At 51.3% G+C, this 16,747-nt stretch overlaps 1 protein-coding gene across 4 annotated transcripts in view; it reads right to left on the bottom strand.

Annotated features, from left to right (window-relative positions):
• The window catches only part of MYO5B (myosin VB), a 324,299-nt gene that overhangs the window by 175,363 nt on the left and 132,189 nt on the right, over window positions 1–16,747 (bottom strand). For all 4 annotated transcript variants that reach the window (XM_070050187.1, XM_070050184.1, XM_070050188.1 and 1 more), the window contains exons 3-4: window positions 11,278–11,449; window positions 7,371–7,515 (exon numbers count right to left, since the gene is read on the bottom strand). In XM_070050187.1, the coding sequence (XP_069906288.1) occupies window positions 7,371–7,515; window positions 11,278–11,449 (317 nt within the window). The remainder of the gene's footprint in view (window positions 1–7,370; window positions 7,516–11,277; window positions 11,450–16,747) is intronic.

The raw sequence follows: 16,747 nt of genomic DNA, 5'->3' as shown, positions 1-16,747 counted from the left end.
TAGAAGATTACAGGATTACTACTGGGGGTTACTACTGTGCAGTGGGGGGGGGCACCAACAGGAATGCTTTTTTTCACAGGCAGAGTGGACAGTGAGAGAGAGAGAGAGAAAGGTCTTCCTTTGCTGTTGGTTCACCCTCCAATGGTCACCGCAGCCGGCGTGTTGCGGCCGGTGCACCGCGCTGATCCGAAGGCAGGAGCCAGGTACTTCTCCTGGTCTCCCATGGGGTGCAGAGCCCAAGCACTTGGGCCATCCTCCACTGCACTCCCGGGCCATAGTGGAGAGCCAACCTGGAAGAGGGGCAACCGGGACAGAATCCGGCACCCCAACCGGGACTAGAACCCGGGGTGCCGGCGCCGCTAGGGGGAGGATTAGCCTAGTGAGCCGTGGCGCCGGCCAGGAATGCTTCTTAACAGATGGATAAGAACGGACACAACAGACTTGCTAAGCTTGCACATGCATCAGTCTAGGGGTCCCATTCATCAAATGTCAACAGGGGATGCAAATGGAACAATGGACCGCAAGAACAGAGGTGAAATGCAACATGGGTAACTGGAGAACCCTGCTCATTACGTAGGAAAGTCAATGGCACGTGTGCAGAATGGGGCAACAAATCTTAAAAACCATTTAAGCAGATCAGGGTCACCTGGTATTGGAGTGGACCTCAACGGAACACAAGGAAGCATTTGGGAGTTAAGGAAACATTTGTTATCTTGACTGAGGTGACGGTTTCACAGGGACACACACAGGTCAAAGCAGGTCAAGCTGGTGTGCAACAGAACGCGTAGCTGCGGGTCACTGCCAGCCCATCCAGTCTCATTACAGCCATAACACACCCAGCTCCTGAGCACGTGTGACACAGAGAAGTGGCCCAGAAACTCGGTGGCTTGCAAACCAACCATGAGTCTACAGTATGAGAGCCTGCGAGAAGCACTGTCCTCGGGAAATTAACTTCATGGATTGCACCCATGACCACTGACAACAGCTGCCCAGCCCGAATGGTGTCCGGGGGTGACAGGACGGGAGAGGGTCCACACTCACAAGGAGTGTCTGTGGGAGCCAGGATGACGGTCATCTCTGGTGCCTGTGGCCGTCAGCTGGTCAGAGCAGCAGTCTGCAAACTTCTTCCTCCTGTTCAACCAGGTTTTAGGGGAACATTTTCCACGAGGATGCTCATTTCCTGTTGCCCTCCTTCCCCGCCTCCCGGAAGGCTGCAAGTTCTCTACATGCTCTCCGCACCCGCAGGGACCCAATTCAGCAAGACTCCCTCTCCCAAGAGCACAATCAGGACTTCTGAAGAGCCCCCGTCCCCACCGCACACAGCTTTCCCTCTCAGGGGCTCCAAACCCCATCTCCAGGAGGGCTCCAGCTCAGGCCAGGCTCTGCAACTCCCCCTCCCCCAGGGCTCCAGACAATGGCAACCCCATCTTTCACTATTAGTCACACCTTGGCAACGTGGAAGAGACAGATGGAAAATGGGTGCTCAATTACCTTGGCTACCTGAGCCAATGAATTAGCTTTGCAGTATCTCCAATCTCTTCCAGAAAACAGCACAAATAAAACACAAACAGCTCAAAAAAGCAATCAGACCCCAGCCAGCTCAATGAGACAGCCTGCTCCCACCCAAGAGGCTGGCAAATGCCTCAGACTCTCACCTGTGTGCCATTTCAGATGGCTCTGCACCATGAAGGGAAAGCCCCATCTCTGCGGGGCCTCAACGCTGCCCTGGGGACCCGAGTGTGCTCTGCTCTAACCAGACCATCTGGGACCATCAACAGACATGACTCAGGGAGGGGGTACAGCATATCAGCTGCTGCAGGAGACTTCAGGCAAACAGTGGCCTGGATTCCATCTTTACCCCCTTAGAATCTTCATGGCCTCGGGACACTGCTTAATATCCTTAAGGCTCTGTTCCTTACCTGTATCACGGAGATAACTAACCTCATGTGGCAATCATGAGAACAAAATGCATTCGTGTGTCAAATGTTTCTATTCTTCCTTAAGCACCAATCGTATGCACTGCAGGCAGCATGGATGATACAAGAAACACCACTGGACCACACAGCATCACCCTTGATAATCTAATCATTTATTCTACATAGGTTGTTCATAACTGACAAGCTATTTTCCCAACAAACTAAGCTTCTCGTGAGGTTATTCTTATTCTAGGGAAGCTTACAGAAATGTGAAGGAAAGGATTATGAAATAGGATCCACCAGAGAAAAATGTTCCTTTGAGCATCCCTTGTATCACATCATCTTCTTCTCCAAGCAGCTCTTTTCTCCAATGCTCTGGGCCAGTATTTCCTGAACAGTGTTGCTCAGAATGCGAGTCCCTTGAGATCCAACAGTTCTGTGTCTAAGTATAGGATCTGTAAATCCAGCACAATGCATCCTGATCAGACTTAGAATGCATGTCCACATCAAGGCTGCCTTTATGGGAAGCTCTGCCTTAACACAGAGATTTAACCTGGTCAATCCAGGGTTTTCAAACTCCTTTGATCACCTTGGTGCCCCGTGCTGGTAGAACACACTTCCCTCCAAAGGCCTTCACAGTCCAGCATCCCTCTAGGTCCCCGCATCGCCAGTCCACCACTTCCCTACAGATCCACTTGTCAGGCAGGTTCAACTGGCCTGGGCATCATCTCCTGTTGTTCACAACAGCTCTGAGATACAATTAACACCAGCCACCCCTGTGACGTTAGTAATTCAACTGTTTAGTACGGTTGTGCATCCATCACCCTCACAACCCACTGTGGAGCACTTTCATCGCCAGCCAAGCTCACTCTCCACCTCCCTCAAGCCTCCAGCCACAAGCAACCTCATCTACTTTCTGCCTTCACAGATTTGCCTACTCTGGTCATTTCAGATAAACAGAGTCATACAGTATGTGGCCTTTTGTATCTGGCTTCTTCCAGTCCACTGTTTCAAGGTGCACTGATGTGATAGCATGTATCAGTTTTTGGCTCCTTTTCATGGTCAAGTACCCTCCCCTCTTGGGTGGGTATCTCCCACGTTCAATTTCACCCTTTTGGCTACCGTGAACCATGCTGCTGTGACCATCTGTGTATTTTTGTGTAGACGTATGAGTACATTTTTACGTCTCTTGGGGGTGTGAGCTTCTAAGAACGAAGCTGCTGGGTCATAGGGAACCGAGTTCAACCTGGGGAAGAACTGCTGTTTTCCAAAGCAGCTGCGCCAATTCACATCTCCACCGGCAGTGAACGAGGACTTGGACCTCTCCCCATCCTCTCCGACACCTGTTCATCATTTCTGTTTGACTTACGGCCACACCAGCAGCTCACTGGCTTCAGGGACCAGGCTGTGGGGTTCCCAGTTCTGTGATGGCCACGCCCTCCGGTGTACCATGATGCCTCCCCCCAAGTCATCAATACTCAAAGTCCTGCAGTTTCCTTCACACACCTGTGACGTACAGTCTCCCAACTCTACTCAAATGACATGGGCAGAGCTCCTACCCATACTTCCTGTGGTTGTGGACTTTCTGGTCCATAGATGGGTGTCTCTCTCCAAACAGTGAGCTCCTTAGGAAGTGGGGTGAGGTCTTATACTTCTTAGTGGCCCTTAGTTATCAAGCAACTGCTACTTCACAGACATTCATGGATAGGATCTGAAGTAGTCGCTGAGGCTGGAGTTGAGGGAGTCACAACATGGACTCAGAGAGAGGAAAGCACAGTGCAGAGCTGGGCAGCTCCTCATGCAGGGGCAGATTCATGGCGGTCTCCCACTCTTCCACCCTTCTCTTCCTTCACTAGGAATCTGCATTTACTCTCAAGTCCAGACTTGGCGAATATGACAGAGACAGAGACAGTGTGTGAGCCCCCCTCCATCACTGGTATCTCTTCCTTTGCTAGCGCCGCACGGCTGGAACTCCCAGGAGCTACAGAGATCTGTGCTGAGGCCACCATGCTCTCACAGTGTCGTTCCCACCACTGATGGCACTGAGAGTACCGTCCCAGCATGGGTGGTTGGCCAAGGGGTTCAGCTGCCCACATCTCACGTCAGGGTGCTTGGGTTTGATGCTGGACTCCAACTTCTTGCTATTGCAGGGACCCAGTTATTTGAGATCCCTTCTCCTGGCACAGCCCCTGGCCAGGGGCCACTGTGAGCACTTGAGGAGTGACCCAGTGCGGTGGAAGCTTTCTCCCTCTCTCAGCCTCTCAAATTAACCTTTTTAAAACAAGGCAGACTTCCCGTGCGCTTATCAAGAAAAGCCTGGAGACGAACAATCACTGAGTCAGTCTTCAAATACTGGATGTCACTCATTTTTTATTTATTTTACTTGAAAGTCAGATTTAGAGAAAGAGAAGGAGAGGCAGAGAGAGAGAGGTCTTCATCCGCTGGTTCACTCCCAAATGGACTGCAAAGGCTGGAGCTGCACTGATCCAAAGCCAGGAGCTTCTTGCAGGTCTCCCATGTGGATGCAGGGACCCAAGCACTTGGGCCATCTACTGCTGCTTTCCTAGGCCATAGCAGAGAACTGGATCGGAAGTGGAGCAGCTGGGACTCAAACTGGTGCCCATATGAGATGCCGGCACTGCAAGCAGTGGCTTTACCCACTATGCCACAGCGCCGACCCTGGATGTCACTCATTTTAATCTTGTCCACCCTTTGTTTCACGCAGCTGCTAGGGGGCTCAGATTCACAGCACACTGCACGGAGCTACGCCTACCTGAAGCGCGTCGTTCCTTCAGCAATGACGAGCCAGGAGGCGCAGTGTGCTCAGCACTGAGTGAACGTGCTCCAGTACTCGCAATGCACAGGGGCAACCCACACTGGAAACACAGCAACACCTTCCCCGCTTCTTACCAAGGCGTCTTCTCCTCCACTCAGACTTCACTGGGGCTTCTAGTGCATCCCTTAGATCGATAACAGAAACCCTGAGCTGCTGACAACAGAACCAATTCAAAAATAGCTCTCTCCTGTGGCCACGTATGCTGGTCTTATACTTCTAACACACATTCATGAGCAAAAATCGAGCGAGAACTTGAACAAGAATTATTTAGCTACACTCTGAGACCCAGGAGGTAGAGCATAACCCTTAAAACCCTAATGCAAATCCCTAAGGTGTTCCTGGTCCAGCTTTTACATCCAAATCCCTTCTTTGTCAAGGTTATTACCCTTGGCAGGATGATCTCACCTCCAGCTCACCTCCAGCAGGCGTGAAGAAGGATCCAAACCAGCAAAAGGGCCCAAGTGTAGAGTAACCATGGGCCCAGCTCCAGGCAGGGGAGGGAGGAACAGACACCGAATCACGTGGCTCTTTGAGGGGATAAAGGTGGGGGCTGGAAGACTCAACCCTACGGGGCCTCAAGGTGCCTTTGATAAAGAACAGGAACTTCTGATGCTTCTAAGGACAAGGAGCCGAGAATGGATGAAAAGCTACCCAGTGACATCCACACCAGTACCCGTGATACCTGCGACGTGGAAGAAAGTCATTAGAACCAAGTTACTCACCTTCGTTCTAGACAATGAAGAAATCCCCCCCCCACACACACACACTTTGGAAGTGGAGGGGCAGCCACCGTCCTCACGTGAAACAAACAGACTCAGCCTAAGTCTCAGAGCCCACCCAGTCCCCGGCTCTCCTTCCACTGTGCCACGCAGTGTCGGCCAAGCAGGGCCGTGTGCTGCATCTCACACTCACATTCCTGTCTCCACACAATGGCCCCAAACTGCAGTTAGGAGGTGGGCATCAGTAACGACAGATCAGTACAGGATCTGGTCTTCCTTACGCATGAGAGGCCAAAGGTTGCAATCACTCCACCTCCACATTTTAAAGAAATTAAGCAGTCATGAATCATTCTATTAGATTTCTCAGTTTTTCCATCACAGCTTTTTTGAATATGATCACTGTATTTCTTTAATAAAGTAGGGCTCACATATATTGATCTCTACATTCTGTGCTGAACATTGTAAGTCAGTAAGAAAAGCCACTAAACAGCCTTCCCTCATGGAAATTTGTGAGGCTGAAAATTAAACAGGGTTCTCACAACACCACTCTCTTCTCTTCAACTGGCCTCAACAGCCCTGCTCTCCAAAAAGGGGCTTTGATAGGTTGCTAGCTTTGTAAGATGCTCTCCAGGGGGCTAGCACTGTGCACAGCAAGTTAGGTCACCACTGTGCCGTATACACCCTGTATCTCCTGTTTCCAGTCCTGACTGCTTCACTTTGGATCCAGCTTCCTGCTAGTACTCTTAGGAAAACAGTAGGAGCTGGTCCAGGTACTTGGGCCCCTGCTACGCATGTGGGAGATCTGAAAGGCATGCTGGACTCCTGGCTTCGGCCTGGCCCAGCCCCAACCACTGTAGCCATTTGGAGAGTGAACCAGCAGACAGAAGAGTCCTTTTTGTTGCTCTGCCTTTCAAATAAACATTGTCTCCAGAGGTGGCAAGAAAGATCTGGCTGAAAGGAATCACCCCTTAACTGTTAAATGGGATAGGCATTTACATAGCTTTAGGCGTTAACAGGCTAACATCATCCCCAATCACAGAGCCTTTTTTTTTTTTTTTTTTTAAAGACAGGCAGAGTTAGTGAGAGAGACAGGGAGAAAGGTCTTCCTTCCATTGGTTCACCCCACAAATGGCCGCTACGGCCGGTGCTGCACTGATCCGAAGCCAAGAGCCAGGTGCTTCCTCCTGGTCTCCCACGCGCATGCAGAGCCCAAGGACTTGGACCATCCTCCACTGCCTTCCCAGGCCACAGCAGAGAGCTGGCCTGGAAGAGGAGCAACCGGGACAGAATCCGGCGCCCCACCCGGGACTAGAACCCGGGGTGCCAGCACCACAGGCAGAGGATTAACCTAGTGAGCCGCAGCGCCAGCCTCATTTTCTCTTGAGAGAACTGTACCCAGCCTTCAGGGCTAGAAAAAAGGAGATGCACTTACGTCCCTAAACAGAACTCAACTTCCAGAGGAAAAATCCAAAATCAGCATGCACAGCTGCTAACCTGGAACTTCTATTTTTGCTCCCAAATGCCCGCCCCTGAGCAGCTGTCAAGGCGTCTTCAGGGAGCGCCTGTGCATCAGCCTGGGCAAACGGATGGGATTCCACAGTCCAGGAAGGGAGGAAAGAGGGCCAAAAGGAAGTGGAAGAGAGGAAGGCAAGGGATCGCTCCATTGCTCCACAAATGAGCTAAGCCTCAGCCCACTCTTCAAGTTCATGTCTAAGTTCACAAGAGTAAGATGAGGACGACGAGCAAGGAGCCAAGACAGAACCTGGGCTAGCTCTGCTTCCAAGATGCTTCCTCAATTCCAACTCCGCCCTCACCATGCGCCTCGGCCACAACAGACAACAGAAACGCCACTCCCTGCCGCTGACCACGAGGAGACAGCCGGGCCAAAGCCCTTCTCACCTGGCCATCTGTTTGTAGGCTTCCTCCGCCACGGCGAAGATGTGGGGGTCCATGTCGCCCATGTTTTGGCCACTGTAGGCGTAGATGACATCTTGTCCATAGATTGGCAACTGCTCATAAGGATTAATGGCAACAAGCACAATACCTGTGAACAGACGAGGCAGTCAGAGCCCAGCAGCCAATGGCCACCTGGCGTCCACTTCAGGTGCCCAATCTCATCATCCAACCACAGATGAGAGGGGAATGCAGCCGGGCTCAACCAGTCAGCCGGTGACACAGGGCTCACCCGACTGCTTCTGTGCCAGTGCCTGCTGAGGCCAACGATGATTAAGACACAGGCCAGGCCTGCAGATACCCACAGCCTGGAACAAGTGAGCGTGCATGCACACATACATGTACACAGTCACCAAAACTTAAATTCCATTTTTAATATAAATTTTTAATGATGTATTTTAACTGAAAGGCAGATTTAAGGAAGAGATGGAAAAAGAAAGATCCTTCCGTCCTCTGGTTCATTCCCCCAGATGGCTGCAATGGTTGGGGCTGGGCCAGGCCAAAACCAGAAGCCTGGAACTGGAACTCCATCCGGGTCTCCCACATGGGTGGCAGGGGCCCAAGCAATTGGGTCATCTTCCCCCCAGCTTTTCAGGTCTATTAGCAGGGAATTGGATTAGGAGTAGAGCAGGGCCGGCGCTGTGGTGTGGTAGGTAAAGCCGCCGCCTGCAGTGCCAGCATCAGGTCCTGGCTGCTTCACTTCTGATCCAGTTCTCTGCTGTGGCCTGGGAAAGCAGTAGAAGATGGCCCAAGTCCTTGGGCCCTGCACCCTTGTGGGAGGACCCAGAGGAAGCTCCAGGATTCAGATTAGCACAGCTCCGGGCATTGGGGCCATCTGGGGAGTGAACCAGCAAATGGAAGACTTCTCTCTGCCTCTGCCTCTCTGTAACCCTGCCTTTCAAATAATAAGTAAATAAATCTTAAAAAAAAAAAAAAAAAAAAAAAAAAAAGAACAGCCAGGACTTGAACGGACATCCACATGGGATGCTGGCATTGCAAGCGGTGACTTAACTTGGTAGGCCACAGCACCAGCCCCCAAATTGAATTTTTTTTTTTTTTGACAGGCAGAGTAGACAGTGAGAGACAGACAGACAGAAAGGTCTTTCTTTTCCATTGGTTCACTCCGCAATAGCCGTTGCGGCTGGTGCGCTGTGGCCAGCGCACTGCGCTGATCCGATGGCAGGAGCCAGGTGCTTCTCCTGGTCTCCCATGTGGGTGCAGGGCCCAAGCACTTGGGCCATGCTCCACTGCACTCCCAGGCCACAGTAGAGAGCTGGACTAGAAGAGGAGCAACCGGGACTAGAACCTGGGGTGCCAGCGCCGCAGGCAGAGGATTAGCCTGCTGAGCTGCAGCGCCGGCCCCAAATTGAATTCTTAAAATAGATACAGGCAAATCTTTAGACATTTAACTCCACTAAAAGGTATTAGTGATATTTAAAATCCCATGCTGGAATTAAAGTCTGGGAAAGGGAGTGAGTTTTTTCACTTGCGTATAGGCTATCTTAAATACAATTTGGGATCGACAGTAAGTCTTACATATCTTAAGATCTCACCTTAGCTCAACCAATTACCATGTAACTCTGGCAATTCATCTCCCAGTGCTTCAGTTCCCAACTATAAAATGGGAAGAGAGAGAGCGGGCATCTAGCTTGGCACTTAAGACGCCCACGTCCCACATCAGAGCGCCCAGCTTCAACTCCCTGCTCTCTCAACTCCAGCCCTCAGCAACGCAGATCTTGGCAGGCAGCCATCCCGGCTCAGGTGACTGGGCTCCTGCCACCCTCATGGGAGCAGATTTGAGTCCCCAGCTCCTGGCTGGCTCTGGCCTCAGTCATGCCCCGATACTGTGGGCAGCTTGTTCTTCCTCAAGGGAGTAAGTATGTACGTATGTGCACGTGTGTACACGTGTGTGTGTGTGTGTGTAAAGTGCATTTACCTGCAACGTCCTAAGAAGAAAATGATTGAGGGGGACTAGACTCACGCCTTGCTCAGCAGCCACTGTGTGTTTGCTATTTTTGAATCCACAACTCATATCATAGCTCACTGGGGTGTCCTCCCCTTTATGTCTTCTGTTTCTAAAAGGATGCTCCACAATGATGCACTCGATAATGCAAAGTGACTGAGCAATCAGGCAACCCTCCCCAGTTCAGAGCATCTTTTGTGGGGGGTGAAACAGGTGGTGTTAGAGAAGGCAGACAGAAAAAAAAATGTCAGTCTGATCTTCGCGGCCAGACAGGAACACCTCCTTTCCATTCCTCCCAGGCTGCCTTCTGGGTGTTAGAGAGGACAAAGAGTGCTTTTTCAGTCACTGGCAGATAGAGATCCAACAACAGCAAAGATCCCCGTCCAGGCGGGAAGCATCCCGGGCTGTGCACCCTTCAGGGGTGTGGAGAGAGATGGGGGACAGCAGGTGTGGGCACAAACATCAGGTCTGGGGTAAAGGGCCAGAGGACCAAGGGGTCACCTAAGTCCTCCTTCCATGACAGCCTGCCTGGGAGGACAGCCTGGGACAAACATGAGGCCCAGGACACTGGTAAAGGCCCCGGCAGGGCTAGGCCCTGGAGGAGCCCTCCAGCGTGGCGCTGGTTATTAGGGGCTGCTATGGGGGAATCCTCCAGCATTGGTTATTAGGGGCTGTGTCAGTCCAGCTCAGACTGTGAGCTCACACATCTTCCCACAACACCCGGCCCTCTCCAGGGAGAGGCCCGCACTGCACCAGGCACTGCATGGCCGAGGGGGAGGAGCCAGGGGCCTTGGGGCGGGGTACACACATGAGGACATCTCCTGGCCTTTAGAAACGGAAGCTGGGGGCCATTTACCCAACTTTTCTCCTCAAAAGGGAAGTTTTTTTTTTCTTGATGGTCCTGGTAGCATTTTTAAAGTTTAAGATGAGGGTTATTTTTTAAAGTCTTATTTAAAAACAAACAAAAGCAAAAAAGCTCAAAGGCTCTGGCGACTGCCAGTTTCTTTGAAAAACTCCAAGTGGCCACCGGGGGCGAAGCAGCTTTCAGGAACTGAGGTCAGGTAGCAGCCGCTCCTGACATCCATCTGGCTGCACAGCGCAGCCTTGCCAAGCCACTGACCTCCCACCTCCAGCCCCATGCGCAACCCGAGAGGGCCAGCATGCCTGGTACCCGAGGCAGGGCCCCCTCACCACAGAGACCGAGACCCGGGCAACTCCCTCCGGGAACGCCCCCCCCCCCCACACAGCCCAACTCCCCAACCAAGTCCTCAGGCCGCCTCTCACACAACAGCTTCTATTTCTATTTCTGCCATGTCACTTAATGCTCAAAAATTTTCAAACAAAAATTTAGGAAGAGAAATCAAAACTTGCAATGTGGCAAAAAGCAAGTTCAAGAAAGTCGGGTGTGATAACTTCAGGACTTCTTGTCCTAAGCAGTCGTTATGGATTTAGCTCACTAGTTGAGCAAATAGTCATCCAACAGCATCCCGGTACACAACCCAGTGAGCCGGTCAGAGAAGACAACCATTGCAAGTAGAAAGCAAAGCAGCCAGGTGGAGATGTGTAGGTGTGCATTCGGAGGCGAGAGCGGGCACCGTGAGGCCCTGGCTGCTCTCCGGCCACTCGGAGGAGGCCCTGGCTGCTCTCCTGCCACTCGGAGGACACAGCGAAGCCACAGGGCACAGTGCACTTCCTCCTGGCTGAGCCGTGATTAACACCAATCATCCCCAGACACCAGGGCAGCCTAATTAATCCACTGATTGCAAGCCTTTCAGGAGTCTCAGCTGAGAGGCCCTTATGCACGAGTGTGGAATTAGGACTCAACCATTTGATAAGCCTGAAGACGGGAAGAACCATCTGACATCTGCAGCCAACAGGTGCCCCACTTACCACAGTAGGTGTAGATATGGTTGGACTCCAGGAAGCGGACCTTCAGATTGTGCAAAACCGCAGGTTCGTGGAGATAGCTAAGGGCAGTGAGGTCATTTTCCCCAACCAAGATGTCTGGATTCCGTAAGAAGGGCAGCTGGTTGCTTTGGACGTTGATTGGGTATTCTCGAACCTAAAGAAATCCAAGCAGCAGACACAGAAAGGAACAGCGGTGAGGCACACGGCCCGTATTCAATGTCCTGCCTTCTTGGCTGTTGTGAGTGATGAGTGTAATGTTTTAAAGTGAGGCCAGCTGAACACAATACCCGTGTTCACATGAGACCAGCCCAGAGGGAGGGGTCACTGACAACATAATCCCAATACATTCAGGTAGGATGGATAAGAAATCCAGGAAGACGCACCAGACCAAGAGAATGTGCTATTGCTTCCCAATGACAGAGCACTGGGCCACTGAGCTGCCACAGGGCTCTGTTCTCTCCCCCTGCAGGAGACCTCCCTGGAGGGGCCACATTTAACAGCAGTGCCTCCTCACTCCGTCTCACCCATCGACCAACACGCTGGATTACCCTGCAACTGATGAGCTACCTCCGGCAGAGGCCTCACGTGGTGCCATTGCACGTGTGTTTCTCTACAACCCGACTGCAAGCTGCTCTCGGGCAGTAATTCTGCCTAGACCTGAAGTACAAGAGAGACTCGGGAAGACCGTGTCACCAGGGAGCAGGCTCACACATTTTAAAGTCACAGCTTAGATGGGAGAGGTCATCTTCCTATCCTTGGCACAGTGTGTGGACCACGTAAGTACCCAACAGAGTGACAGTACATTTATAACTGACAACATGTGTACGTATGCACGCAGGCATGTTTCATTTAGAAGGTGGTAGGGGTTATTCTTCAGACTTTTTTTTTTTGGACAGGTAGAGTTAGACAGTGAGAGAGAGACAGAGACAAAGGTCTTCCTTTTCCGTTGTTTCACCCCTCAAGTGGCCACTATGGCCAGCGCGTTACAGCCAGCGCGCTGCGCTGATCCGAAGCCAGGAGCCAGGTGCTTCTCCTGGTCTCCCATGGGGTGCAGGGCCCAAGCACTTGGGCCATCCTCCACTGCACTCCCTGGCCATATTAGAGAGCTGGCCTGGAAGAGGGGCAACTGGGACAGAATCCGGCACCCCAACCAGGACTAGAACCCGGGGTGCCGGCGCTGCAGGCAGAGGATTAACCTAGTGAGCTGCGGCGCCGGCCTCAAACATTTCAATAGGAGGAACTTGGCTGCCCACTAGGTGTTGTCTGGGTGTGGAATTTCTTAGTGTTCTAAAGAATCACCAAGGGAGCTCGTGAAAAATTTCATGAACCCAATTTATGTCTGAAGCTCTTCAGTGAGACCCAAGAGTGAGATTTTACAAACACCCTCAAGGAAATACGATACAGGTGGAGTCTGGATCACACTCTAAGCGTCACTGTCCTATACTTACCCTTGAGGAAATTCTCTGAACAGTGACAGTTCACTGGAGTAACAGTACCACTGTCCCGCCCCATCCTCACATTTAGAGGGACTAAAGCCACCAAGTCTTAAGACATATTCTAGGGGTCGGCACTGTGGTGTAGCAGGTAAAGCCGCCACCTGCATCCCATATGGGCGCTGGTTCAAGTCCTGGCTGCTCCACTTCCGATCCTCTGCTAGAGCTTGGGAAAGCAGTAGAAGATGGCCCAAGTCCTTGGGCCCCTGCACCCGCATGGAAGACCTGGAGGAATCTCCTGGCTTCAGATTGGCGCAGCTCCAGCCATTGCAGCCAATTGGGGAGTGAACCAGCGGATGGAACACCTCTCTCTGCCTCTCCTTCTCTCTGTGTAACTCTGACTTTCAAGTAAAGAAATAAATCTTAAAAAAAAAAAAAAAAAAAAAAAAAAAAAAAAAAAAAAAAAAAAAGACATTCTAAAGCCAGAAATCAAAGAACTACAGTAAGGGTGCTAAACCAGGCAGAGTAATGAACTGTAATAGCAGATTCAGAAATAAACGCAAGCATATATGGAAAATTTGTGCATGATAATGTTAAAATGCAAATAAATGGTTAGTAGGAATTATTAGAATATTGGCAAGTTAAGTAGCAAACAATTTGGAGGAAAAAAAACAAGCCAGTATTCTCACTCCCTCATACCAAAATAAATTTAGATTGAACAAATGTAACAGAATACCAAAAAGAAAAACAGTAAGAAAAATGGGAACAATATTTGTGTGAGTGTTGGCAGAAGAACTTTTGACGTTTGGTGCAAAGGCCAGAGCTACATAGGCAAACACTCATCAGTGTGACTACAATGAAGAGCTTGAAAAGTCACAAAACACATGGGTGGCAAAGCCAAATGGGAGAGGGGCAGGGACTCTACATTCCATGAGCTCATGACCACAATATCCACAAGCTTCAGAACTCAGAGAGCCAACACCCTAACAGAATCAAATCACCAACTAAGAACCTCAAGTGGACAACACACAAGCTATTCCAGATGAAGACACTAGAGTGTCAGCATAAAGAGCAATCAAGGGCCAGCGAAAGCCCTGGAGAGAGACAAGACCTCCCTAGGAACAGCGTGGGAACCAGGTGCACCACTGTGGGTGCAGGCGGCTCCACCCCTCCGGAGGGTGTCGGGTAACAGGTGCTCGGAATTTTTCATCAACAGCTGCTTCTTCCTTGGCCTCAGTCCTGCTGGTGAGCAAGGACACAGACTCACTGAAGCTTTAAATAGTAAGGCTCAAGCAGACAGAGACCCCTACAGACAGCACAGCACCTGCCCAGGCATCCTGCTGAGGATTCAAGTGTTACAGAGGAAGGAGCCGAAGAACTCCACATTTCATTTATTTTCTTAAATAACAAAGTGTCCTTTTAAATTTATTTTTAAATATTTATTTATTTGAAAGAGAGAGAGAGAGGGAGGGAGGGAGGGAGGGAGGGAGGGAGGGAGGGAGGGAGGGAGGGGGAGAGGGGGAGAGGGAGAGAGAAAGTCTTCCATCCGCTGGTTCACTCCCCAATTGGCTGCAACGGCTGGAGCTGCACTGATCCAAAGCCAGAAGCTTCTTCCACATCTCCCACGTGGGTGCGGGGGCCCAAGATGTTGGGCCATCTTCCACTGCTTTTCCAGGCCATAGCAGAGAGCTGGATTGGAAGTGGAGCAGCCAGGATGTGAACCGGTGCTGTAGGTGGTGGCTTTACCCGCTACACCACAGCACCGGCCCCAAGAATTCTACATTTAAAACTACACATTCAAGCCTGCCTGGAGTGACGTCCCCACCAGACACGGGTTCTCTCTGTGGGATTTTCCTCCTGGTGCTGGTTTCTTTTCTCAGGTGAATGTAGGCCCTTTTCCTTCTGTGAAAAGCTCTTATTTATGTTAAACTCTGTGGACAGAATTCCCAAAAGGTGAGCTGTGAGTTGGTTTTCATCCCATTGGGTTGTGGCACTGCCAGTCTCCTTCATCCACCGAGTTTGGTGGTGCCACTGGGCCCCTCTCAGGTCCCCCCTGCTGAGCCACTCTGAAGGCTTCCTCATTCGCTACCACAACCCTGCAGCTCTCCCCCAGCTCAGCAAGCGGCATACCCCTCTCTCTACAGACCAGAAAGCTGGGACCTGAGCCCAGTGTCTCCAGCGCCCAAGACAGAAACGCCGGCATCTTCCTTTCAAAGATGCATCTCCTCCCAAAAGCCTCTCCCCGCTCCAAGCACGTGGAGACCAACATGCGCCATCTTGTGGGAATGCAGTCCACCAGTGAGCTAGTGGTGCTGGCGACAGTAAAACTGATAAGGAACACAAGTGCCCAGAGCAGCAGCAAAGACAGAGCTGCCCGCTCAGCACCTGGAGCTGCGGACGCCTTGTGTGTGGACACCCAGAGGAGAGGAGGCCACCGGAGCCTTGAGAACAGATGGCTCTTCTGGCACAAGAATGCGATTCCAGGGCTGCCCAGTGCCCGGCACGGACGGCAACTGCTCACCGAGTATTTGCAACCATCACCAGGTGCGGCCCACGCTGCAGCACTGGACAAGGCCCCTTACTCCTGAGTTTACGCAGCGGGTAACATAGCCCAACACGCCCAAGGCAGAGCAGCGCCAGCAGCTGGACGGAGACCGAGCAGTTGAGTAGACGTCTGTATTTTGTACATATTCTTTTACATTTCCAAAGCTTTCCAAGGACAGATTTACGTCAATAACTTAGATAAGACTGACTTTAAGCGATTTGCTAAGATGGAGCCTGATGCCTTTGCCCTGGCCTCACAAACCTTAGGGTGGCCTTGGCTATGGGGGCGGGGATGGCACACGTTGCTTTAGTAAGGCTCCCACGTTCTCTGTCTTCCTCCCTCCAAGTCAGATCTCTGCACACAGGGAGTACTCCCCATCTGGGAGGCACCTATAAGGTGGACACAAATTCAATGGGGAAATGGCATTTAAAAGCACAGCTGGGGGTGGGGGGCATTGAGCCACTTTGAGTCCCAGCTGCTCCACTTCCAAACCAGCTTCCTGCTAATGCGCCTGGGAAAGCAGTGGAGGATGGCCCAAGTGCTTGGGCCCCTGCACTCACGTGGGAGACAAGGATGGCGTTCTGACTCCTGGCTTCAGCCTGACTCAAGTCTTGGCTGTAGTAGCCATTAGGGCAGTGAACCAGCAGATGGAAGATCTCTGTCACTTTGCTTTTTAAATAAATCTTTAACCAAATGCACTGCCAGGGAAAGGGGAAAAGTTTCCCCTGCCACTAGAGGGCATGAGCTGAGCGGACTGAAAAGGAGGGAGGACCAGGAGATAGAAGGCTGGACCTGCACAGTGCTGCGTTCCAGGCAAACCATGCAGGAACTATACCTGTCACCATGGTTTGCGTCACTCAAATGCCCAATCCAGTTTAAAAGCGGAGTGCTGGGGCCGGGCACTGTGGCATAGAAGGTTAAGCCTCCACCTGCAGCCAGCATCCCAGCTGCTCCACTTCCGATCCAGCTCCCTGCTAATGGTCTGGGAAAGCAATGGAAGATGGCCCAAGTGCTTACACCCTTGCACCCATGTCGGAGACCTAGAAGAAGCTCCTGGCTTCAGATTTGCTCAGTTCCAGACATTGCGGCCATTTGGGGAGTGAACCAATGGATGGAAAACCTGTTTCTCAAATAATAAGTTTAAAAAAAAAAAAAAGGCAGAGTGCTGTGCTAAGGGCTGGTGCACTCAGAAAGCTGACACCCATCCCGGGTCTGGGGAGAATGCAGTGGAAGACATCAGACACTGTCCTTTCCCCCAAGGACTTTACCATCTTGGGCCCCTGCCACCCACACTGGAGACCCAGACGATGTTCCAGGTTCCCAGCTTCAGCCTGGCCCAGCCCCAACCATCACAGCCATTTGAGGAGTGAACCAATGGATGAAAGATCCCCCTATCATTCGGCTTTTCAAATACATCTTAAAAAAAAAAAAAAAAAAAAAAAAAAAAAAAAAAAAAAAAAAAACCTTGTGTCAT

The sequence above is a fragment of the Oryctolagus cuniculus genome, chromosome 10, assembly GCF_964237555.1.
Source record: "Oryctolagus cuniculus chromosome 10, mOryCun1.1, whole genome shotgun sequence".
Taxonomy (NCBI): Eukaryota; Metazoa; Chordata; class Mammalia; order Lagomorpha; family Leporidae; genus Oryctolagus; species Oryctolagus cuniculus.
The sequence above is the reverse complement of the archived record's forward strand: the minus strand, read 5'-3'. Positions and strand labels throughout refer to the sequence as shown.